The 26436-nt window shown below is 38.4% G+C and overlaps 1 protein-coding gene and 1 long non-coding RNA gene across 4 annotated transcripts in view; one reads left to right on the top strand and one right to left on the bottom strand.

Moving 5' to 3' along the window:
* The window catches only part of TTC14 (tetratricopeptide repeat domain 14), a 16624-nt gene extending 9677 nt beyond the window's left edge, over positions 1–6947 (bottom strand). Inside the window, exons 1-11 of one of the 3 annotated variants that reach the window (XM_063621760.1) lie at positions 6519–6947; positions 5935–6059; positions 5617–5816; positions 4634–4718; positions 4342–4471; positions 3937–4092; positions 3108–3179; positions 2558–2677; positions 2327–2449; positions 1153–1270; positions 105–214 (exon numbers count right to left, since the gene is read on the bottom strand). In XM_063621760.1, the coding sequence (XP_063477830.1) occupies positions 105–214; positions 1153–1270; positions 2327–2449; positions 2558–2677; positions 3108–3179; positions 3937–4092; positions 4342–4471; positions 4634–4718; positions 5617–5816; positions 5935–6059; positions 6519–6931 (1652 nt within the window). In that variant the 5' untranslated portion in view covers positions 6932–6947. Of the gene's footprint in view, positions 1–104; positions 215–646; positions 1271–2326; positions 2450–2557; positions 2678–3107; positions 3180–3936; positions 4093–4341; positions 4472–4633; positions 4719–5616; positions 5817–5934; positions 6060–6518 lie in introns of those variants that run through there. The other 2 variants (XM_063621761.1, XR_010116663.1) reach the window with 2 other exon arrangements.
* On the top strand, positions 6852–26436 carry LOC134733129 (uncharacterized). Its single transcript, XR_010116666.1, has 3 exons — positions 6852–6998; positions 25809–25981; positions 26323–26436. It is a non-coding gene; the product is annotated as an uncharacterized lncRNA (long non-coding RNA).

The following is a 26436-nucleotide window of genomic DNA, read 5'->3' as shown; positions in this document are numbered from 1 at the left end:
CTTGAAATACTTTCATATTTTTATTTACTTTACCTTCCGTATGGCACTTTGGGTTCAATTCAGTAGTTGCCTTAAGTTTAAAAATACTGAATATTATAGTTTACCTCTTCTCTTCTTTTAAGAGCTTACGCAACTTTTCTGCACTTGTTTCTATTTTCTTTGTTTTCTGCTTTTCTTCCTTTTCAGCTTGTTTTTCTCTTAATTCCAAAGATTTCTTTTAGAACCCAGATATCGAAAAAAACCACACGTTAAAAATAGCAGAATATATAAAACGCAGTATTCAAAAGACCACCCCCAACGAGAAACCCAATTTAGTAAAACCAAATCACCATAGAGCCAGCATTAAACAGCATTTTTTTAACATAAAAAAATTAGTCATACAGATGTTTGGCATTAGTCATTGAAATGGCCAGAACAGCATTGAGGACCATATTGCAGTTGGTATCCCATAAAAAAAGGGGAAGCCATTGCAGTGGTACCCATGACCCAGAGTGCAAGAAAGGTTAAAAAAAAAAAAAAAAAAGTACATAAAAATTATTTTTAAAGATTGAAAAATTTACACAGGACACATTTTACAAATAAAATTCAAATAAAGACATTCCATTAAGGTGAAGTGAAGGAGGAATCACCATGTTCAAATACAAACCATTTAAAAAAATAGCACAGCCCAGTTGGATGCATGATTACATAGGAAATCATTTTCCAGTTTGTGGATGGGGATGAGCAGCACCAGATGTCACAGACACAGCAGCAATGGTCCAATTCAGAAGAAAATGCATGAGAAAACATCATCATCAGTATTACAGGAAAAGACAATTTAAAATATGTCTCAAAAAGGTTTTTATAATTAGCTCAATTATAGTAGCAACAATAATTTAAAAACCACCAGGTAAGTTCCCTACAAGGACATTTCTCAAAACAACATACCAACTTTAGGTAATAGTTTTCTCATAGCTATTTTTACTTTCAATTATGGACAAAAACAGAGGCACTATGAAGCAATGTCAAACCCAATTAGGAAAAAGTATACCTAAAAAGAAACTTTTCATAATGCCTTACTTGAGTAATCTAGAATAGTTTTCCTTAGGAGAAAATTAAGTTTGCGCATTATTTCAAATATCACTAAATTTCTAAGAGGAAATAAGGAATCACCTGCATATATTTATGAAGTTTCTGCAAAGCATCCTCTGCATCTTTAAAAGTCTCATCCAAAGCCAAAGCTTTCTTATAGTAACTTTCAGCATTTAAAAACTTTTCTTCTTCTTCTAACCTAAATTTGAAAGAAAGATTTAGCTTTTTTGTAAAAACAACAAAACTATCCAAATATGCATACAGGTCAAAGGCTTATATGAGAGAGCTTATTAGGGAAAAGCCACATTTAGTAAATTATTTTCCAAGATAAAATACCAAAATAATATGCTTTTTACTGTAATTTATTTCATAGACCACATAAACAGAAATCCATTACTAGTAACTAAAGGTGTACGTCCAATATTGGCACATTTTTGCAGTAATACACGAAAACCCATGATAAATAGGTGTCTACAAATTTAGTATGATCTTGAACTTTAGCACAGAATTATACCAGCAGGTTTTTTTCCCTAGTAGTTTATGAAAAATTATCTACAGAAAATTTTGGAAATCTTTGGAAATACCAACATACACATATATCACAATGAGCCTGTAAATAGCATAATCATTAGATGAAGCTCACAAGTCTGGGTTGTGAAACACTAGAATGAGAAAGTTTGGACATAGAGCAGTTAAAAGACATTGCAAAGTGCTTTGGGTTCCTAGAAGGAAAAAGAAATTACTATAAAACAAATACAATGAGATCACTTTTGTGTCAGTAGACCGGATATGGGAAACAAAGGACAAGGCAAAGATGAGCGGTATCTCTGGCTTACGTAACTACAGGGTATTGCTATTCACTCTGCTTAAAGACATCAATACAAGGCTATAAGACAACCACATATAAGTAGGTACTAGTTATCCACATAGTAAGAATGTAAAAAGCTGCTCCAATCATTAAATAGAAGTTCCTATGAATTATAAATGAATATTGCAAAATTTAATTAACTTGGAATTTGTGATCACAAACAGGAATGACTATACAAATAACATAGTCATTAAACCAAAAACTTTTGAGTATATTATCCAGGAAATGAGTATTTGCCTAATCTCTTGTACTTTTCCATTTATTTATTGAAACCAAGAGTGTTCTAAATTAAGTGCTTAAGAAACTATTTCCTTATGTTAAGTTCAAAATTTTTTAGTGGTTGGTTGAACATTAGACCTCCACTATTAAACAAAATCCGATACTTACTGTCCTCCTCTCTCTACAAGTGTCTGGCAGAGGTATTTTCTTGCATTTCTGTGAGTTGGACAGTTTTCTAACGCAAGCTCAAAATCTTCTATTGCTTTGTTCAAACTTCCTTTTGTCGCGTATCTAGAGACATGAAACAAAGTTAGAGGGCTGTATCTCACAAGCTCTTCATAAATCTTGTTCGCATTTACCTGGTAAACATTCCTTAAAATCCATGTATGATTCACTTACAATGCTCCACGAGCTACCAAAGCTTCCACATTTTGTTTGTCTATTTCCAAAGCTTTATTGTATTCATTCATAGCATCCACATGGCGTCCAACTTTAAAATAGTCAACTCCGATCTTCACACTAAAAAAGACATTTGTAAAGCATCACAAACACTTCAAACAATATCTAAATAAAATGTTAGTGTGAATAAGTTTTAAAAGCAAATGTCATCAAACTTGGCAAATAATTAGTTTTCAGAATACTCACAATATACCTAAGGAACATTCTTCTGCCTTTGGACATTTTCACAACAAATATTGGTGAAACCCTGATATCAATATACTAATTCCTTTTGAGAAAAGTGAAATGCTGAATAAAACTTATCTGTTAAGTGTAAAATCTGTTAAGTGTAAAATGTAAGACTACTTACATCTGTAAAAGAAAAGCTCATGTCAAAAAGGCATCACTTTAATGCATCTCAAATTTGTCTTACTGATGATATAAGCATGCTTGCCTTGCCCTAAGCTTTTAGACTAGATATAATGCAATTGTTGAAAGACAGTCTTCATACCATTTCAAAGCCCAAGACGCAGATTGTTTTTTTCTCAATGCAGAAGCAAAATCATCTTCAGAGAAATTTTTGCTATTAAAGAAAATAAAAATTAAAAAGTTAAACCACAAATATTTTTTAAGTAACTATACTTAATTCTACTTGACAGGCATTTGACAGTGAAAGTATGAATCTCAAGCAAGAAATCTGCATTCTATTTATATACCAAAATCTTTGAACTTTCGAAATGATTATTATTGTTAAACAGTATTTTTCTTGGCCAGGGGCAGTGGCTCACGCCTGTAATCCCAGCACTTTGGGAGGCCGAGGCGGGCGGATCACGAGGTCAGGAGATTGAGACCATCCTGGCTAACACAGTGAAACCCCGTCTCTACTAAAAAAAAAAAAAAAAAAAAAAAAATTAGCCGGGCATGGTAGCGGGCACCTGTAGTCCCAGCTACTTGGGAGGCTGAGGCAGGAGAATGGCATGAACCCAGGAGGCGGAACTTGCAGTGAGCTGGGATCGCACCACTGCACTCCAACCTGGGTGACAGAGTGAGACTCCGTCTCAGAAAACAAAAACAAAAAAACCCAGTATTTTTCTTTAGCATACACACAAAATTCTTATAAAAAGTTTCTGCATCCTTCTCTACTTGGTTACATGGTACACATCTTAATCACTGATAAGACAGTCCAGTCCAGAAGATGGGATCATGTGGTTCATTCAACCTTTGGCATATGCCTGCTACTAGGTGGCGTAGGATGGTCCAATACGTCCTTCAGCTAAAAGCAGCTTCTGAGCTTACCACCACTCCCCTCACCACCTAAGAGTAATACTGATGTACTATACCTTTGTAGGCCTCTCATTAAAGATGGCGGATTAGATTCATCTATTCCTAGTTTTTCTAGAAGGAATTCAACTACTCCTGGATTAACAAATCCCAAGGAACTCTGCATGATATTTTCATAGGACTCCAAAGAATTACTATTTAGTTCAACACTTCTCCTTAAAAAAAGAAAATACAAACACAAAAATTGTAAAATGACTAATTTGACATTCCATTTCTAGTAAAGAAATAATATCATTTGAGGTTTAAATACTAATTCCATTTTTTGCATAAGATGGTGTGGCAATATTATGATATGGTTTCCTTTTACCAAGTCTGAAGTAATTTAACTGTTATAAAAATGTGGTATTCCTCAATCCAAGAGACTTTTATAATGAACTGTTGTTGAAATAATATGGATAAATTACCTGTAGTATAAAGGAAGCTCTTCAGAGCTAATTACACCTAATTTAATACCAGATAGGTGTGGTGGAAGAGAAGAGCTATACAGAGATACCGCTAGCTTTTCATGGTATCTGTCAATATCCTTGATTCCAGCTTAAGGAAAAAAAAAGAGAACTAAGCTGATTAGTAAGAAAACATAAACTAACATAAAAAATATAAACTTTCCCAAACACTACCCTCTTAGACTGTATTTTTTTAATAAAAACAAAAATTCAACTATCATTACTTTTTTATTAGTATGATGAAACTAATCACCTCGAATGATGTCACCAGTTTGGTAATATGATAAAGGATCCCCATGGTTACTGTGAGAAGGCACATCTCTTAAGGGACAAAGAGCCTGTAATGAGAATTATTTTAAAACATCAGACATTTCAAGCTTTGATAAGAACAGTGTCTTCTTTTATCTTAGTTGTTCGGTATGAAACAGCTAGTAGTTGAACAACCTAAAGTAAAAATTTAAATAGGGATTTAGTTAAAAGTAATTTCCGTGTCCAAACAGTAAAATATGTTTGCTGGTTCAGTTAAAAAACTAAAATCTCATGAAACTTTCCATTAGTTTAGGAACCAAATATGATGGCTTATGACAGCATACAACATGCATCAAAAACAAACTAAAATTTGTCTAAAAGGTATCAAGGATTCCAGTGAAAATGAAATGCGAATTCTCCAAAGTTTTTGTTTGTTATCCAATCTGTAATACCTTCTGCTTTTCTTCCTTTTTATCTGCCTGGATAGATGGCAAATACCCAATCTTTTATCTTGACACATTAGTTTAAATTCAGGACTATCCATCTTGGGCAAAGTATCTTAATATAATGTACAAACCACTTACATTTAATTATTGTAAATATATAAATGAAACTTCTCTCCAAATTATCCACATGAAAATATACAATGCCAAATATTAATTAAGAATACATATTTCAACTACAAGAAATAAGTCTGAATATCAATCACCCTCACCACGTCCACTGATACCTTTTAGAGCATTGAAAAAAAAACAGTGCCTGCCAACCACAGTTTAAATTTAAAAAATCCCAAAAACCAGAAATGGAGGGAGAAACTGGGTAAGTAACTTTCACTGATTTTTTTAAACTATTTTTCTCCAATTAACATTTACTTTCCAAAAGTACCTTGGCAGGTATACTTGAACACAACTGCATGCAAACATATAATTCTTGCATTGAGATGAGTTAACAAAAACAGAAGCAATCCAAGTAACAAAAATAACTTACTGTGATTTCTAAGTGGGTTATATCTCTCATGATACCACTTCCTAAACAGATCAACACCATGAAAAAACCAAATTCCCGAATAGAACTAATTCTTCCAATCACTATATCACCACGCTCAATATCTCGGAAAAACAGCTCTCTCCGATCCATACTAGGTATCTCCATGAATTGCTCTAAAGGTGGCATGACTGCATAATGATCTAAAAAAAAAAAAAAAAAAAAAAATTAACAAAATCACTAACGATAGTTTTGAGTTCCGTTTCACCTAAGTACTGTTAAATCGAGCCGCAATCTTAAAGGTTTTAAGGCCAAACTCACCTTCACTGTCTTCATTAATTTCAGAAGTTGCAGGTGCATCTGATTTCCAGGAAAGTGCAAAAAGCAGATCCGCTTTTTTGGAGATGAATTTCTGTATCTCGATGTTGTCAACTCTCTTCTCTTTTCTTAAAAAGAAAAACATATATATGAAAATTGGGTTATCTGCAAAGCCTCTTTACTTCTAACCTTCTGCTTATGGCTTTCATCGCCCATTCCGCTCCATCCTAAGCTCCAGACCATACAACCTCAGAAAAAGTTTTAACTAGGCATTCCCTCATTAACCAACCTGGAGGTGGAGAGCGGGGAAACTTAAAAAGCGACGCCTCCAACTCAGATAGGAAAGCTCAAGGGATTTTAGCTAAGGAATCTGCGCCTCTACCAAGCAGCGCCAGACAAAAAGTTCAGCCCGCATCCCGCACTGCACACCCCAGGAGCGCCCCCCGTCCACCCAGCCCAAGACACCAGCACGCGATCCTCCTGTGCTCACGGCTCCACTTCCTCTAGACGCAAACCCGGGGCTGCGGTAGTGGCTGCCAGAGCTGCGTCCCCTCTCCCGTGGCGCAGTGACACCAACGTCTCATTACCTGCCCTGCAACGGCTGCTGGGGCGGCGGGCCCCGGGCTGGCTCGGCGGCCGACCCCAGGAGGCTCCGGAAGTGTGGATTATCCTGCTGTTCGCTCCGAAGCAGAGAGAGCAAAGACGACCCGTGGCAATTTAACGACTGCCGCAGAAGGTCCCGGTCCATGGCTAGAGACTGCAGGGCCCGGAGGCCGATGGGCTGATAGCCCCCGGTTCCGTATCCGCTATTTGAACCGGGTGGTACGGGAAGCAGAAGAAACCGTCTGGAGGCTGCCGGAAGTACACAGACAGCACAACCAGTTACACCCGGAAGTGTTCTGGGGCCGCCCCCACGGCGGCGCGGCGGCGCGGCAGAGCTCAGCCTCGGTCTCGCGAAACCAAGCGAGACTACGGAAGGCCGAAGGATTGGGCTCAGCATTGCTTGGGCTAAAGGCTGACTAGGGCTTCCAGGAAGTGATGTATGTGAGAAGTTTGCTTTTTAAAATGTACGTGGGATCGTTATTACGTCGAAATAGCTGGAGCTGTAATCTAGGATAAATAATAATTCCTTTTCGTATTCATCAAGGTGCTTCTAAGTGCCAGTGCCAGGGTAAGAACCCTATACGAGTCTCCAAGCTTCTTCCCTCGAAGTACTCTCTGCATAAATCAATACCTATGTCTCTGGCGTAACCCCATTCAACCGGCTGCCCCGGGAAGGTTTCCAGGTGGTTTAAAGGGCAGAAGAAAGGAAGGACACGGATATTTGTTAAGCACCTGTAGTGGTGTTCTCCATCCATACCCCATTTACTGTTAGTGATTGTGAATTCTAAAACCAGGATGGCTTTAATGTCTCCACATGTGCATATGCCATTCAAGTTTTACAATAACTAATGAACACATGCATTTCTTATTTAGTTTATCTCAATGGTTGCTCAAAATTTAGTGTCTGTGAGACTTACTGTATGGTGATGTGTACGCAAAAGTCAATATACTGTTCTTATGGACAATTCAAGTGATTTTCAAAGGGAATTTCAACTTAGGTCCCCCATCCCCTTACTTATTGGCTTGAGAACCTAACCACTACGGTAGCTATTGTACTTTTTCATTTTAGAAAACGAGGAAACATGCTCAGAGAGTCTCAGTAAATTGCTCAATGTCACACAGCTAGTAAGAGGCTAGAGTTAGGATTCCAAACGAAGTATTAATTGATCTTCTCAGGCAGAGTTGCTGGTTTGAGTATTTTATCATATAGAAGGTCTAACTAACCCTAATTTTGAGATCATGTAGCTTCGTTTTATTCCAGTATAAAATTTATACCATTTAAATATGTTCAGTGTAAATAGTTCAGTATAGTCCTCTTGAACAGAAATAAACGGTGGCAGTTAGTCTCCCCACTTCCCACCATGTGTCTTTGAGGAAATCAACTTGCCCTTCACTGTGTTACCACTTTTGTATAGGAGATCTAGCCCAGAACATAATCGATATCGCCACACTGTTTTGTGGAAAACCCAGGCAAATAGGTAAACAGTTTATTAAGACTTGAGAAAATGCAACAAACAAGAATGCAACTGTAAAAGATAAATTTGGGCTTAGCGCAGTGGCCCACACCTGTAATCCCAGTACTTTGGGGGGCCGAGGGGGGATCACTTGAGGTCAGGAGTTCAGAGACCAGCCTGGCCACCATGGCCTAACCCCGTCTCTACTAAAAATATAAAAAATTAGCCGAGCCTGGTGGCTCATGCCTGTAGTCCCAGCTACTCGGGAGGCTAAGGCACGAGAATCTCTTGAACTCTGGAGGCGGAGGTTGTAATGAACCGAGATCGCGCCACTGCACTCCAGCCTGGGTGCCGGCAGGAGACTCCGTCTCAATAAATAAATAAATAAATAAATAAATAAATAAATTTTCAAGCTTCTATAGGCATATCCACTTTAATAAATGGTACAGACTGACTTGTTTTAAGCCATAACTGTAAAGAATGGTTGTTTTTAGGAAAGAGTGCTGTCACTGAAAAGGAAAGCTGACCACTAAAAATGATTATAGACATCTTGGTAAGTATGTGATTTGTGTTAGAGTCATTCTGTGATCAAGGAACTCATTTTTTGGAGGGACTAAGAAACCAGTGTTTGAGAACCAGATGCCAAACAATGATACTTAGCCTGGGAATGTCACCTTCTGAGGCCATTCTTTAGTAGCACATGGTTTTATCACTGTGGTATCTGTCTATACTTCTTCCTAATTCCAATACTAGGATAACCCTCCCCCACCTCATATCTTGAACATCTAAAATGGCCATGAACATAGAAAGCAGCTCCTTTTAGGGGGTAAGCAGCATTTATCAAGAGTGATATTTTTTGTATAGTAGTGACAGAAGAAATGAACTTTAAACAAATGTACTCAAAACTCAGGGTGGGATTTTCTGTCTTTGGTTAGTTCCTTATGTGGAAGTAGCCACATTAGTTGGGTGCCGAAGGCAGTCTTATTCTTTACTTCCGGAATACTACTCCCATTGCAGAGGATAAAGCCTTTTACAATTACAGGTGTATTTGAGTTCATTTTCTTTTGAGACAGACACCCCTTTGACTTTGAAGGGGACAGAGCACTGGATCTTTGACATGGGATTGGAGGGAGTGAGGAAAGGAAATGGGACTAGCTTTGCTTCTCATTTTAGAAAAACTAGTCCCACATGTGAGGCTTCTCAAGTGGGCGAGGAAGAAAATACTGTTTTTCTTTTTTACTTCTTGCCTTACCTTAAAAGATATCTTTTTCGAGAAACTTTCCAGATTAAGCAATATAAATAACTAAATGAATATGTTGAGGAGAGGGACAGGAAAGTGTAGGATGGGGTTGAGGGAAGAAGGTAGGACATCTAAAGCAGTCAGATCTTTGATGTCTGGTTCCTGTGCCTGTTTTTATTGTAAATGTTAAATTCAATTTCTAAATAAACACATATGTACATTATTTAATAAACACTCTAGAGCCTAGAGATATAAAGGTGAAGAAAACAACTCTGGTTCTTGAGTGGCTCACAGTCCAACACAGGATTAGACATAAGAAGAAACAAATATGGTACAGTGGTAAGTGCTATTGTGGACACCTACTAGAGTGTCTGCATAGATCCCTCTTCTTTGTGAAGTGAGGTAGTGGGAGTTGCTGGGGGTAAAAGGAGAGAGGGGGAGGCACCTATGTGCAGTCCAGGCACAGAGGGCAATATAATTAAAGAAGTAGAGGTGTGAAAAAGCAAGATACATTCTGGAGACAGCAAGTGTGAAATGGAGGTAGGTAGGGATATTTTAATTATAGACATTTGGTTATGTAAGCGTGTCATTTCAGGTAGGCTATAGATTGGTGGGAAGAAACCCCTGGTGCCTCTCTGTGGGTACAACACACACACATACACCCACACACACAGAGTAAATTCCTGATTTCTTTAGCAAAGAACACAGAAACTTAGGTGAAGCAGGGTAGCCACATAAAGAAGTGGGAGAAGCAGCATATCTCATTGTAGCTTTTCTTGGATCTCCCGTTTCCACAAATAACTTGTGCAGCTAGTGACATAATCTGCAAAAGATAAAGTCTTTTTTTTTACATCTCGGAAACATTTATAACCAATTGTTAAGGATCTACAAATAATCCATGACTTTATGAGAAATATTTATAGATAGATTGTTTCTGGTTCTTGATCCTGATGCCAACAGTTTCAACAAGGCCTCACCTTAGGCGGGGGTTAGGGTTGGAGTGTGTGTGTCAGGGATGGTGGGTACCAAATAAGGTACTAGAAGTCTATTACGACACTTCTAACTTTAATTTTTCAGTATCTTTTAAAGGCTGTCTTCTTTTTAGAAAAAATGGACTTTATTTTTTAGAGCAATTTTGGGTTAAAAGCAAAAGTGAGGAGAAAGTAAAAAGTTTCCCATGTATCCCCTACCCACACACATGCATAGCTTCCCTCATTATCAATATCCCCCACCTGAGTGGTACATTTGTTAAATTGATGAACCTACATTGACACCTCTCTATCATCCAACGTCCATAGTTTGTCGTGGTTTCATTCTTGGTGTCATACATTCTGTGGGCTTGGACAAATGTGTAATGATGTATTCACCATTATAGGGTATTACAAAGTTTCATTACCCTAAAAATCCTCTGTGCTCTGTCTATTTTTCTCCTTGGAACCCCGACAACCACTGATTTTTTTACTGTGTCCGTATTTTTGCCTTTTCCAGAATGTTATATATCTGAGATCATATAGAACACAGCATTTTCAGACTGGCTTGTTAGTAATATGCAGTTTAGTTTCCTCCATGTCTTTTCATGGCTTGATAGCTCATTTATCTTTAGTGCTGAATAGTATTCAATTTGCTGGATTTATATAACAATTTATTCATTATCCTATTGAAGGATATACTGATTTCTTCCAAGTTTTGGCAATTATGAACAAAGCTGCTATAAACATACATGTGCATATTGTTGGTGAACATAAGTTTTCAACTCTTTTGCATAGGAGTGCAAATTCTGGGTTGTGTGGTAAGAGTATGTTTAGTTTTGTGAAAAAGCACCAAACTGTCTTTCAGAGTGGCTGTACCATTTTACATTCCCATCAGCAATTAATGAGGGTTCCTGTTGCTCCACATCATCACTGGTGTTTGATGTCAGGGTGCTGAAATTTGGCCATTCTAATAGATGTGTAGTGGTATCTCATTGTTAGTTCCATTTGCATTCGCTTGATGATATATGATGTGGAGCATCTTTTTATATGCTTATTTGCCATCTATATATCTTCTTTGGTGTGGTGTCTGTTAAGGTCTTTGGCCCGTTTTTTAATTGGGTTGTATGTTTTCTTATTGTTGAGTTTTAAGAATTTTTTTTTGTGTGTGTGTATGTATACATATATTTGCAAATATTTTCTCTTGGCCTGTGGATTATCTTTATGTTCTCCCAGTGGTATCTTTTGCAGAGTAGAAATTTTTAATTTTAATGAAATCCAGCTTATCAGTTTTTTTTTTCTTTTATGGATCATGACTTTGGTATTGTATCTAAAAAGTCATCACCAAACCCAAAGTCATCTAGATTTTCTTCTATGTTATCTTCTAAGAGTTTTATAGTTTTGCATTTTACATTTAGATCTATAATCCATTTTGAGTTAATTTTGTGAATGATGTAAGACCTGTGTATAGATTCATTTTTTTGCATATGGATGTCCAGTTGTTCCAGCACTATTGGCTGAAAAGAATATCTCTTTTCTCTGTTGTAGTGCCTTTTTACTTTTGTTAAAGATCAGTTGACGGTACTTATGTATTATGTTGGTCTATTTCTGGGCTCTTTATTCTGTTCCATTGACCTATCTATCTATTCTTTTGCCAATACCACACTGTCTTAATTACTATAGCTTTATAGTAAGTCTTGAAGTCAGGTAGTGCCAGTTCCCCAACTTTGTTATTCTGCAATTACTCTCTTTATTTTCCGAAAATAGTCCCTTTTTGTTGCTTAAGCCAGATGGAGGAAATCTGTAGTTTGGAACCAAGGGTGTTGACTAATACACTAAGAAGCCACCAACTAGTAGCCTCTGCTTTTTCTACTCTGCCATTTTAAAAATGAAGAAACAAATATGGAGAGGTTAATACATGCTTTTGTTTTTCAAAAACTAACTTTAGAATACATGTTGTCTAGCTGTGTATCTAGTACTCTTTCTACCATACCATGCCATTTAGAGGGTCAGTGAAACCATGCTCTTTAAGGATGTAGCTTTAAAATATATGTATGGAATTTATTTTATTTAAAAAAATTATGACATAGGTCAGGTATCCCTTATCTGAACTGGTTGGGACCAGAGTGTTTTGAATTTGAGATTTTAGAATAATTGCATATATATAATGAGATACGTTGGGGACTCAAGTCTAAACAAAAAATTCATTTATGTTTTATATGCACCTTATACCCACAACTTGAAGGTAATTTTATTTTCTCCTTGGGACGCTGAGTAAACATGGTGTCATGTTCCTACATTTTGACTGGAATCTACCACATGAGGTCAGGTGTGGAATTTTCCACTTATGGCATCATGTGAGTGCTCAAAAAGTTTCCAACTTTGGAGCATTTTGGATTTTGGATTTTTGGAGTAGGGATGCTCAACCTGTAGTTAATTTTATGTGTCATCTTCACTGGATCAGGGGATGTCCAGATAGTTGGTTAAAGACTATTTTTGGCTGTGTCTGTGAGAGTGTTTCCAGATGACATTGGCATTTGAATTGGTGGGCTCAGTAAAGTAGATTGCCATCCACAATGTAGTTGGTCATCATCAAATCCACTGAGGGGCCAGGATCAGTGGCTTATGCCTGTAATCCTAGCAGTTCGGGAGGGCCAGGAGAGCGGATTGCTTGAGCCCAGGAGTTTGAGACCAGCCTTGGCAACATGGCAAAACCCTGTCTCCACCAAAAATACAAAAATTAGCCAGGTGTGGTGTCACATGCCTGTAGTTCCAGCTACCCAGGAGGCTGAGGTGGGAGGATCATCTGAGCCTGGGAGATTGAGGCTGCAGTGAGCCTTTCCCAGCCTGGGCGACAGAGTGAGACCCTGTCTCAAAAAAAAAAAAAAAAAAAATCAATTCAGGGCCTGAATAGAATAAAAGGCAAAAGTAGGGAAAATGTGCCCCTTTTTGGCCCCACTGTTTGAGCTGGGACATCTCATTTCATCTTCTTTTGCCCTCAAAGTAGGATTTATATCATTGGCTTTCCTTGGCCTTTGGACTCAGACTACATTATGCCAGCAGCCTTCGTGGGTCTCCAGCTTGCAGATGGCTGATCCCAAGACTTCTCAGCCTCCATATTCCTGTATAATTGTATGAGCTAAGTCTTCATAGTGTGTGTGTGTGTGTGTGTGTGTGTGTATGTGTATCTCCTGTTGTCGGTTTCTCTGGTGAACTCTGGCTAATACAAATATCCGTTATTATGTTATTATCTAAAGATCACCTTGAACTCCTTTTTTTTTCCCATAATGGGGCCACTTGATTTCATTCCTAAGCACATGGTGTAAAAGGTTTAGATTACAAATTTGCTACCACATAAGGTAGCTATCTATGTTTAACACTCTATTCAAAGCTGTCCTGAAGTGACTCAAGAAAGAGTGAGGAATACTAAATGGAAAATATGGCTAACTCAGCCAAATATCCATCCCCATTGTTAGAGGAATAATTCGAACTGCAAGCCCTTCTGATAAGAGTTGGCTCATCTTCATTCATTCCAATAGTTTTTGTTTGAAAAGATTCTCCCAGCTTCTATTTCTTTTTCATATCACAGACCAACACCTTTCCTCAAGAAAAAAAAAACCATTGTCAGTCTAATCCACTTGAGGGTGCTGTAAGATCATCATGGTATCCAGTTTTATGTCCTTCACCAGAAAACCTGCTAACTAAACAAGGATTTAGGGATGGGGAACTGTGACCCTATTATATACAGTCATTTTGGGATAATTTTATCTCTAACACTGTCTCCACGTTTTAGTGACTGATAAATGTTTTGAGGATATTATTTTAATTTAAATCAGTTCATATCTCATTAGAATTGATTAACTTAGTAATCTTGAGTTATTTTTTTCTAAGAAGAAAGATTACTGATTTCAGTTTCAATTCAACGTGGTTCTAAACAGACCCAGAGGTGAATATTGCACAACTCCAGGACAAGGGGCCAGAGTAGTGATACACTGTAATCCATGTTCAATGTATGTGGCATTCCTGGAGATGTGCAACTTTTGACCAGTTGTAGTGACTATCTGCAGTGCTAGTCTCAGCTAGCATTTCTTTCATGTTTGTCTTTCTTTACAAAAAGGATGAGGAAATAGAATGAAGATATTTCAGATTAAATCTATCATGATTGTTAGAAAAAAATTCGAAAGATGTATGTAATACTGATATGGAATAGGTTAAGGTGTTTATCATCAGGTTCTTGGTCATGACTGCTCATAAAGACACATACACACACACACACCTCTTAGATTCTTAGATTCTTGTTTTGTAGCAATTTCTCAGAATGCTATAACAGAGAACATGTCAGGATTATCATCAAAAGAATTGAAAGTTTAATGCTAAATAAATAGTATTCTTTGTCAATACATTCTGGATTGCTTCAATTTTTTAAATGCAATTTAGACATTCCTTTAAAATAAAAGCAATTGGTCATCTTCTAATTTTTTTTTCTTTTTTTATTTTATTATTATTATACTTTAAGTTTTAGGGTACATGTGCACAATGTTCAGGTTTGTTACATATGTATACATGTGCCATATTAGTGTGCTGCACCCGTTAACTCGTCATTTAGCATTAGGTATATCCCTAATGCTATCCCTCCCCCCTCCCCCCACCCCACAACAGTCCCTGGAGTGTGATGTTCCCCTTCCTGTGTCTATGTGTTCTCATTGTTCAATTCCCACCTATGAGTGAGAACATGCGGTGTTTGGTTTTTTGTTCTTGCGATAGTTTGCTGAGAATGATGATTTCCAGTTTCATCCATGTCCCTACAAAGGACATGAACTCATCATTTTTTATGGTTGCATAGTATTCCATGGTGTATATGTGCCACATTTTCTTAATCCAGTCTATCGTTGTTGAAGATTTGGGTTGGTTCCAAGTCTTTGCTATTGTGAATAGTGCCACAATAAACATAGCATGCATGTGTCTTTATAGCAGCATGATTTATAGTCCTTTGGGTATATACCCAGTAATGAGATGGCTGGGTCAAATGGTATTTCTAGTTCTAGATCCCTGAGGAATCGCCATACTGACTTCCACAATGGTTGAACTAGTTTACAGTCCCACCAACAGTGTAAAAGTGTTCCTATTTCCCCACATCCTCTCCAGCACCTGTTGTTTCCTGACTTTTTAATGATCGCCATTCTAACAGGTGTGAGATGGTATCTCATTGTGGTTTTGATTTGCATTTCTCTGATGGCCAGTGATGATGAGCATTTTTGCACGTGTTTTTTGGCTGCATAAATGTCTTCTTTTGAGAAGTGTCTGTTTATGTCCTTCACCCACTTTTTGGGTCATCTTCTAATTTTTAAACACATTCTTTTTTGTTTTATTGATGGCAGCACTAAAGGAGAATTTCGGGGAGTAGAAATATATTAGTGGCTTAGTATATTGCCCTTCTTAATGGAATTCATTGGAAGATCCAGTATATCAGGGAAATGATTTAACCTTGATCTGGGCCACATTAGACATAGCGTTTGATTATCTGTAGACATAATGGTCAAATTGCCGAATGCATTAATTTATTCATTTAATAAATGTTTGAGGCTTAGGCTGTATTTTAGATGTTAGGAATATAATAGTGAAAAAAATACACCAACCTCCCTGCCTCTATGGCGTTTATATTCTGGAGGGAGACATATGATGAGTAACAAATATAATAAATAAGTAAATGATATAGTGCATGTATTAGAAGGTGATAGATCCTATAGAGAAAGAAGTAAGTCAGGGTAAGGGGCATTGGAAGTACAGGGAGATGGGTGTGGTAGTTTTTTTTTTAATTATGTATTTATTTATTTAATATTTTTTTGTTTTGAGACGGAGTCTTGCTCCAGGTTGGAGTGCAGTGGGTCAATCTCGGCTCACTGCAAGCTCTGCCTCCTGGGTTCACGCTATTCTCCTGCCTCAGCCTCCCGAGTAGCTGGGACTACAGGCGCCCTGCCACCATGCCCGGCTAATTTTTTGTATTTTTAGTAGAGATGGGGTTTCACCGTGTTAGCCAGGATGGTCTCGATCTCCTGACCTCATGATCCGCCCTCCTCGGCCTCCCAAAGTGCTGGGATTACAGGCGTGAGCTGCCGCGCCTGGCCTGGGTGTGGTAGTTTTAAATAGTTACTACAGCAGATCTCATTAAGAAGGTGACATTTGAGCAAAGATTTGAAGTAGATGAGGTGTTAGTCATTCAACCTGTTGGAGGGAAAAGAGTTCCAGGCAGAGGGAACAACCAATGCAAGAGTTCTGAGACAGGAAGGTATTTGATGTATTTGAGAAATAGCGAGGAAGACGGTGTGGCAGGAACAGAGTAAGCATGGAGGATGGAGGTATGGGGCTTTGTAGGCCATTGCAAGAACTTGGCTTTTACTGTTAGTGGTTGGGAGTAGCTTCAGGGTTTTAAGGAGGAGGGCACATTATGACTTTCATTATAAAAGTATCACTTTGGCTGTTATCTAGGTAGGAATTGATTAAATACCTATTGCTCATAATAAAAGGGAGAAAGTATTATAGGATGTCTTCTTATTTCTTAGCAAACATAATTTCATTTTAAAATTTACCTATCATTGCATAGAATAAGAAGTTTCAACAGCTGCAAGAAGATTAAGAGTGTAGGGCCAGGCACTGTGGCTCACACCTGTAATCCCAGCACTTTGGGAGGCCGAAGCAGGCGGATCACCTGAGGTCAGGAGTTTGAGACCAGGCTGACCAACATGAAGAAACCTCATCTCTACTAAAAATATAAAATTAGCCGGGTGTGGTGGCGCATGCCTGTAATCCCAGCCACTCGGGAGGCTGAGGCAGGAGAATCGCTTGAACCCAGGAGGCAGAGGTTGCGATGAGTTGAGATCGCGCCATTGCACTCCAGCCTGGGCAACCAGAGCAAGACTCTGTCTCAAAAAAAAAAAAAGTGAGCAATTATGAAATAGGGAGTTATCATAGTGGACAGAGCTTAGCCCAGAAGTCCCAGCTGTATTTTGAGTAAATAATCTAATCTTCCATGCCTCTCTTGCCACCTTTAAAACTAAGGGATTGGATGAGATGAACTTTGAGATCTAACCCTTAACATTCATTGTTCTATGATGAAAACAGTTCAGGTGCTAAAACTGCATGTCTCTCTTTAAGTCAGTGTCAGTGTGCTTCTTTTTCTATGAAATCAGTATGAAGTTATTTTCCTATTGTATTGCAGTACTGGTAAGTGTGGCTTCCTACTGTGGCTGATCTCTTTAAATGAATGAGATTCTTTATAGTTCCTTTAGTTGTAGTTAGAAAAGGGACCAGCCACAGAAGTCACAGGGAGAGATTGGCTGATCACTGTTTGGAAGTCTTAGTGTGGCAGTTCCATGAGGTAGATTGAGTTCTGGACACTGATCCTTAGTTTTTCAAGTGCAGAAATTCAAGTAAGGCTCGACATGCTGATACACACTAACCAAATTAAACACTGATTTAGAAATCACGTTGACAATATATTGAGGGTGAACTATAAATGTTATGTGAATCAGAAACTCATATTAAGTATCAATATATTCTCCTGTGGAAAGCCAGCTTCAGTCAGAAGCTTGTTTGTGAGCCCAAAATAAGAACAAAAGCAGCCTGTTGGGTATTTTTAATGAATAATTTCATCAAACTATGTAATCTTATGCATTCATTTCCTCTGCATGTGTATTTCTTCTAAGACAATAAAAAACTCTGCTTACCTGTCATCTTTTTCTTTCTCTCTTTAATCTCTCTTTCTTTATACACAAACACACACACACACACACACACTTATATAATATATAAAATACACATGTATGCATAGGTAAATATGTAACTGATTAATAGCAAATATATTGAGAATATGACTGCTGCTATGTGTGTGTATATTTGAAAACTGCTTTCAATTTTGTTTTAACTTTCTTAAAGTGGAAGCCCAATATATAAAATAGACAGGAAGATACTGAGAACTCAACCAAGTAATGTATTTTCCTTTTTGTCTCCAGCCCCCTCTCCCTCACACAGCAAATGATGGCTGGAGAGGTTACCTTTAAGTCAGCAATCCCCAACCTTTTTGGCACCAGGGACCGATTTCATGGAAGACAATTTTTCCATGGACTGGGGCAGTGGGGATGGTTTTGTAATTCAAGTGCATTACATTTATTGTGCTCTTTTTTCTATTACTATTACATTGTAATATACAATGAAATAATTATACAACTCACCATAATGTGGAATCAGCAGGAGCCCTGAGCTTATTTTCCTGCAGCTAGATGGTCCCCTTTGGGGATGATGGGAGACAGTGACAGATTATCAGGCATTAGATTCTCATAAGGAGCATGCAACCTAGATCCCTTGCATGTGCAGTTCACAGTAGGGTATTCGCTCCTATAAGAATCTAATGCCGGCCGGCTTGGTAAGCGGGGGTATTCGCGGTCCTCCCCAGGCAACTGCGTCCTCCGTAGCCTGGCCGGCCTCGGCACCACTTGTTGTGGGGGTCCTAGGCCCTCCGCTGCAGGGCTGGGGCGGCGGCAAGGCCGAGGGGCAGGAAGTCACTGCCCGGCCTGGCAGTGTGAACGTGCAAGTCTATCCCCTAACCCAGAAAGCCCCAGGTGCAGTCTATATGGGCAGCCCTGCTCCTGTTTTATTTTTTAGGGACAGGGTCTCGCTCTGCCACCCGGGCTGGAGTGCAGTGGTGTGATCACGGCTCACTGCAGCCTCGACCTGCCAGACTGAAGCGATCCTCCCGCCTCAGCCTCCTGAGTAACTGGGACCACAGGCGCACCTGGCTGATTTTTAATTTTTTTTGTATTTTTTTTTGTGGAGATCCAGGTGGGGGGTCTTGCTGTGTTGGCCACGCTGGTCTTGAACTCCTGGCCTTGAGCGACTGTCCTGTATCAGCCTCCCGAAGTGCTGGGATGACAGGCATGAGCCACTGCGCCTGGCCTCTTTTGAATGCGCCTCCTTGCGTTTCTGTTTCAATGCCTGGTGCTACTTTTTTGGGAGTCCCAAGGCTGTACTGTTTGACTCCTTTTCCTCCCCTTTCTTTTTAACCTAAATTAAAGCTGCCACTGAAGAGCCCCGCCATGGAAGACACGCCATTGGTGATATCAAAACAGAAGACAGAGGTGGTGTGCGGGGTCCCCACCCAGGTGGTGTGCACGGCCTTCAGCAGTCACATTCTGGTGGTGGTGACCGAGTGGGGAAAATGGGTATCTGTGACTAGGGATAGTCTCTCTGTGGTAGTCCATGCTTATGGGACAAATATCTGCATATTTCTTGTATTATGGTTCTTCAGGGGAACAGAACCAATAAGATGGGTATATGTATATTTAGAAGGAAATTTATTTTAAGGAATTGGCTCATGTGATTTAGGAGGCTGACAAATCAAAACATACAGGGTAGGTTGGCAAGCTGGAGACCAAGGAAAAGCTAATGCTGCAGTTTAAGTCTGAAGGCTATCTGCTGGTAGATGGCCCTCTTTCTTGGTGGAGGTCAATCTTTTGTTCTATTCAGGTCTTCAGCTAGCTGGATGAGGCCTTACCCAGATGATGGAGGGCAATGTGCTTTACTCAAAGTTTACCAATTTAAATGTTAATCTCACCCCCCAAAACACCCTCACAGAAACATTTAGAATAATGTGTGACTACATATCTGGGCACCGTGGCCCAGCCAAGTTGACATATAATTAACCATTGCAATTATGTCCTACTTCAATGCCATATTTTAAGACAATGCAGCCTATTTAAAGCATTACAACCCCATGATGGTGAAGCAGCTGGAAATCACATGATTTGAGGAACAGCTGAAGTAACTAGGAATGTATAGAAATTCTGCCTCGTTTAATCTACTGGGTTTCACACTTATACACAGCCAATATCTGAGTTGCATCATCATTTCTTACTTATATCAGAGTTATAATATGAATGGTAGAGATTTCATAGTCTTTTGGTCTCAAATTGCTGTAATTTCATAGTCTTTTGGTCTCAAATTGCTGTAAGTTCATTTAAAGGCCTTTATCAACAAAATTTCTAAGCTTATAATGCTTTTTTATTTTGCCACTTTCAAGTTATAGAACTTAAAGATATTCCTTATCATCCATGGTGGTTTCTGAAAAATAATGTATGTGTTGAGCACTGAGTAAAAAATTTGGGGTCATGCTATGACTAATTTTGCATGGGTCATTTACTCCAGGTGACTTCCTTTTCTGAGCTATCGAAGATCATTCCTAATTGTGGCAGCCTAGATTTTTGCCGTTACCCATTTCATGTCTATTTCTGTGGCCACATTTCTTTTGTTTGTTCCTAACAAACAAAAGAAACACCATTATGTTAGGAAAGTTGTTTGGCTATGTTTTTATTATTTTTTTCTGAGACTTTTTATTAGCCAATAATCCAGAATTTATTGTATCCATTTTCATTGGCATCATAGTGACTAGCATCAATATGAGAATTGTAACTCAGAAATTCACCTAACGTTTATTTGACTATCTCCTTGTTCCAAATAGCTGTAGGTGCTGGGAATTCAGTAATGAACAAGTCATAGAAAAATCCCAGTTGAAAAAAGATAGTGTGAGTGGTTATTGCTGATGTTTTGCTTTCATCCTGAGGAATGTTCCTTAATTCTAAACCTATGGACTTGGATATGAAAGGAAAAGTATACTGTTTTTTATAGCTTCCATCGGCTCCACAGAATAAAATAACTAGTACCCTTTTATAATTTAAAGATTTAGGGAAGAAAAAAATTCACAATAAAATAGTATAATTTCACAATAATAAATATCACCTTGACTATATCTGTATAATTAAAATATTTCTAAGCCATTGCCATTGCCTTTTATTTCAGGCTGAATTAAAGATAACTCATTTTCTAAATTGCATAACAAAATAGTCTCTGTAGGACCCTTGGAGCTAGTGTTGTGCAAACTATATCAGTGAAATTTCTGTAGCATTTACTAGGATATTTGTTTTACGGAATAGTCTTGGTTTACATACACTCTTTTCCCAGCGTTCATGGAAACAAGGGAGTTGAACTGGGAGACAGATTTTCTTATGATTCTATTAAAAATGATTAAACAAAAATATGTTTTATATAGATAATACTAAGTGGATTGACAGCATATTGCTGCTAAGATTTTTCTGGGAAGTCTGTCTTTTACAAAACCGTTTGTCTTTTTCAAACATTGATGACTTATCTGTTCTGAGAACTCATATGTGATATTTTTGGCATACTTGTCCATTTAGGTTGTATGCAACTTTCAGTTTTCCTAAAACTCTATCATAGGTGTTCGTTTCAGTTTCTCTAAGATCCATGCAAGACCCATGTTCATTTGGGGCATATGACACACTTCCTCTCTAAGGCTAGCCCTACCATGTCACATCTTAGGTCTTGGAGGGAGGGATGAAAATTCTTTTAGGTCTTCCTCACTTTAGCATCCATTTACTCTTTTCCACACACTATGTTTTGTTTTCCCAAAGACCATGAAGTGATCAAATACCAGCTCTTTAAGGAACTCTTTTCAGTTTAATTAGAAAAGAACAGTATTTAATTCCTTTTTTTTTTTCTTCTGGAAGTCATTTCTAGCTCCTGTACCCATCTTCTTCCTCTGTTCCAGTAAGTTATCTTTTGTCCTGTATTGTCAATCAGTCTTCCAGCCCTATCTTACCATGTCACATACCTGGATTAAAGTCATTGCAGTAGTAACAAAATTTGACAAATCTGGTTTGCAGACCCATGGCAACTGGGGATAAGGTATGGCGGCATGACTTAAGAATTATTGATTTTTTTTCCTGGTCTGCGTGATTAAATGATGATCTTTTTCTCAGTTGGGCACTTACCATAGAAGGGTAACTATTGTTTTAGGGACTGTAAATAATAGTATACATGAAGAAAATCAAAAGCCTTGACTCTTAATTGCAACTATGACTGAGTAACTGGTACAAGACTAATGCTTCCGCCATCAACAAATCTCCTGCCACAGAAAGGAAACAAAATTATATGAAACAACTGCTTTCAGATATCGGACAACAGGTCATGAAGTGTTTCACCATCTGAGAGAAAAAAATAAACTAGATAACTGTTATTATTGTGGAGTTTTCTGGTTAGAGGCACTTATTGGGCAAAGGTGCAGAGAGGTGAAACCCAGACAGAGCATGGCAGCCTTGCTGAGATGATGAGACAGATATTAGAGTTTGGAGAGGCACAAACAGCTGAAATTTATGGGTAGAAGACCAAAGAGGAGAGAGCTAAGCAGGGAAAGAACTCCAGAAATCTGCAGAGGTTCCTTTTGAGTATTTGCTTACTAATCTGCACAAATATAGGGTGAGACTCCACAAGACCAAAGAACAATGACCAGGGAAAGAGCAACTACTGGGAAGCTATAAGCTGAACAAGTATCAGAATTTCACAGGGCTGAACAACTAGCGTGGAAAGACCCTGTGGAACACTCAGGCAATTCATTAGAGATCCCCAAAAGGCCATACCCGTTTTTGGTTTTAGCCCTAAGAAGAAGGGCTAAAACTAGCCTTACAGTAAAATCTCTTCTAGACCCTTCTTAACAAAGTTGCAAAGGAAGTTTCAAAACAGACAATGCAATTCAACATATCCAATATATATATAGATATCAAAAGTTACTAGACATGCAAAAAAAAAAAAACCATGAAAATGTGATCCATAACCAGGTTTAAAAAATCCATTAATAGAAACAGTTTTAGAAACAGGCAAAATTAATGGACTTGGACTTTTAAAGAGCTATTATAATATGTATAAAAATTGAGGCCAGGTGCAGTGGCTCATGCTTGTAATTCCAGCACTTTGGGAGGCTGAGGTTGGCGGATCTTGAAGTCAAGAGATTGAGACCATCCTGGCCAACATGGTGAAACCCCATCTCTACTAAAAATACATAAATTTAGCTGGGTGTGGTGGTGCGCACCTGTAGTCCCAGCTACTCAGGAGGCTGAGGCAGGAGAATCGCTTGAACCTGGGAGGAGGAGGGTGCAGTGAGCTGAGATCACGCCACTGCACTCCAGCCTGGCAACAGAGCAAGAATCCATCTTAAAAAAAAAAATGTAGGAATGGAGATGGAAGAAAGGAAAAATAACTTAGGCATTGTTTTTTTCTCTTGGTTTCTGCCTTGGAATAAATTCTGGTGCAAGTACAAGGAAGGAAGACAGTAGAGGTAAATTTCTTCTCCCCGTCTTTCTCTGATGGGTCTAGTCTCTGTGTCTTACACTTTCTCTCTGGAGCTCTAGTAGGCTTGCGGAGGTTTACCATGCTGTGGCAACTTGAAAGAAATGAATCAGAAAATGCATAAGGGATGCTTTAGAACAATGAATACCTGCTGACAACCCTGGGACACTGTGGAGTCCAAGAGGTATGGAAAAAAGCAGTGAATGTTTCTCTGTGTCCACAATAAAGAAAGGGCACAGAATATAGGTGAGAAAGGGGAACTGAACAGACTTGGAGGAGACCTATTTGTTTCCTCAGCCAGGATGAGGAAAACCTTCGGGAAGACGTGGGAAAATCAGAAGAAAATGCTGCCACATCTCAGTAGATTATCAACACAGTGGGGAGACATGATCTGCAAAGATACCAGCTCCTAAGAATGAGGAGTTAAAATTCAAAGTACACAACCTCTATCAGGATGGCATGGTGGCATTTAGTTAAGACTCCCAGCTCAGCAACAACTAGGGAAGGGGAAGAGGGCAAAAAGAAGGCAATCTTAAATAGTGCTAAGTGCACTATTTATTTTGGTACATCTCAGATTGTTTCATCAAACAGGCTAAAATAAAATGATATCCTGCTCCCCAATTGCTTTTCTAAACATGTAGCTTTAGATTCATTACTGAATAAGTTTAGAAATGTACTTATTTCTGTAGAGAAATATGAAACCAGCCAACAAATTCATGTGAAGCTAATGCACTTTGTGTAGGTAAGCAATTTACAAAGTAATATGTAGGTATCTTATTGAAAGGAAAGGTAAAAAAAAGCATCATAGACAGCTAAAAAGAAATGATCTTCTCTATCATTTTAAAGATGTGATGATTAAATACTTGCATACTTCACTTTGTGTTATCGGCACATACACAACTGCAATAAAAATCTCCATCTACCCTATCAGTGTGATCTGAGAGAACAGAATACTATGTCTACTTGGTTAAAGCTTTTCTTCGCTAAACATCAGGACAATTTAAGGAAAATACACATCTAAGCTCAGTTCTAATAGTTCCTTGCCACTCACTTGGAAAAATTCACTGTGGGTTGCAAGTTCATGTAGTAGTGTACCTGGTTAAAATACAGCAGCTCTACCATTGTTACCTCATCATACTATAATGTTTTTGGGACATGAATTTACATTTATACAAGATTTTATTATAAAATGCTATCTAATTTAGGGACACTTAAATTTTTTTTTTTTTTTGACAGAGTCTCGCTCTGTTGCCCAGGCTTGAGTGCAGTGGCACGATCTTGGCTCAATGCAACCTCTACCTCCCGAGTTCAAGTGATTCTCCTGCCTCACCCTCCTGAGTAGCTGGGACTACAGGCCTGCACCACCACACCTGGCTAACTTTTAATATTTTTAGTAGAGATGGGGTTTCACCATACAGTCCAGGCTGGTCTCGAACTCCTGACTTCGTGATCACCCACCTTTGCCTCCCAAAGTATTGGGATTACAGGTGTGAGCCACAGTGCTCGGCCATGGATTTCATTGGTTCTTAATACCTAAAATAACTTGTACATTTCCAACTTTAAATTTCTGTGACTATGTGATCTTTAGTTTTCATAACCTTTTGTCTTGGGAAAGAAAGAACACTTCCTTTTCAGAGTAATATAGCCCAAAGTGTCATTTTATAACGAACATCAAGTTGACTCATTAATTCATCCTCCTATGCCAATAGAAGGAGTTTGGGAAGAAAATATGACTAACAACAAAAATAGAAATGGCTTTCTTTTTTCAGGGATTAGCAGCCTAAACAGAATGCTTATGTTGTGGAAAGTACTTATAAAATCAAGAAAGGCAATATAAATATTTAATAACAAATCAAATTATTGCATATAGCAAGTTTTATATACATATATCTATATATAAATGTATAGATATAAATATTTGTTTCATGTCTTTATTGGCATAAAATGTGGAAATTAGAAGGTAGAAGTTGTCACCATATTTTTAAATGCTACCTAGCCTAAACTGGTAGGTTCATATATTCCTGAACATCATGATACTTGAGAGCTAAGAAGAGAATCAGATTCCAAATACAGTACTGTAGGCTTTAGTGGTTATTTGTTGTTTTTTGGTTGCCTAGCATCTATTTTTCCTAGTTTTGGTAACAGTACCCAAGGGCTCACCCTTCCTCCACTCTCTGTCATTGGGCTGTGGTTGGCCTGTAATATTGAGTCTAAAGATAGGCATGTGACTCAGGACAGGCCAATCATCTTGCTTAATACTTAATGATTAAATCGATTGGCTTAGGAATGGGCAGGTGACTTGATTTAGGACAACAGTAGTCAAGCCCAGGAACTCTTATTAAAGTGTTGAAAGCACCTTTTTAAATTTTATTAGTTTAATTAAATTAAATTATTATTATTATTATTTTTTGGAATATCAAGCTGAAATTACCATCAGATATTTTGCCACCACATGGAGGCTTTGAGTGAAGTCTGCATGGAGGAGAACAGAGCTGAGAGATGGAAAGATACTGAATCCCAGTGACATCCTTTGAGATGTTGGATCAAGCTGAGCTGGGCGTGAAGATAGAGCTACTCCTATACTTTTAAGATACGTAAGTTAATGAATTCCCTTGTTTGCTTTGATTAGCTTGATTATATTTTCTGTTACCTGCAGCAAGAGTACTACTACCTTGAGTATTTCCCACTTGCTCTCCAGATTCACTCTCTATTTTTTTTTTCCAACCTTCTCTGTGCCTGGGGACTTACCTATAAGGATTGTATCAAACAACACATTTGCCCTTTGGCTTCTGATTGTGTTCAGCCAGTGGGAATCTCCCTAGAGAGGGACGTCAGAAAATATATACTCTAGGGGCTCTCCCTGCTAGATCACAATAGGTTGAATGGTTCCTCTTTTAAAGGCTATTGATCTTGTCAAGTTCCCTTTCCTCTCCAGGTTTGAGTAGCCATCTTCTCCCTGTACACGTCAGATCCAGGGGAGTTATACCTTCTCACAATTGCAAGCTCTGGAATAAAACATTATCCCTAACTGGTTTCCCTTAGCCCTTCC

This window comes from Symphalangus syndactylus, chromosome 17, assembly GCF_028878055.3.
Source record: "Symphalangus syndactylus isolate Jambi chromosome 17, NHGRI_mSymSyn1-v2.1_pri, whole genome shotgun sequence".
Taxonomy (NCBI): domain Eukaryota; kingdom Metazoa; phylum Chordata; class Mammalia; order Primates; family Hylobatidae; genus Symphalangus; species Symphalangus syndactylus.
The sequence above is the reverse complement of the archived record's forward strand: the minus strand, read 5'-3'. Positions and strand labels throughout refer to the sequence as shown.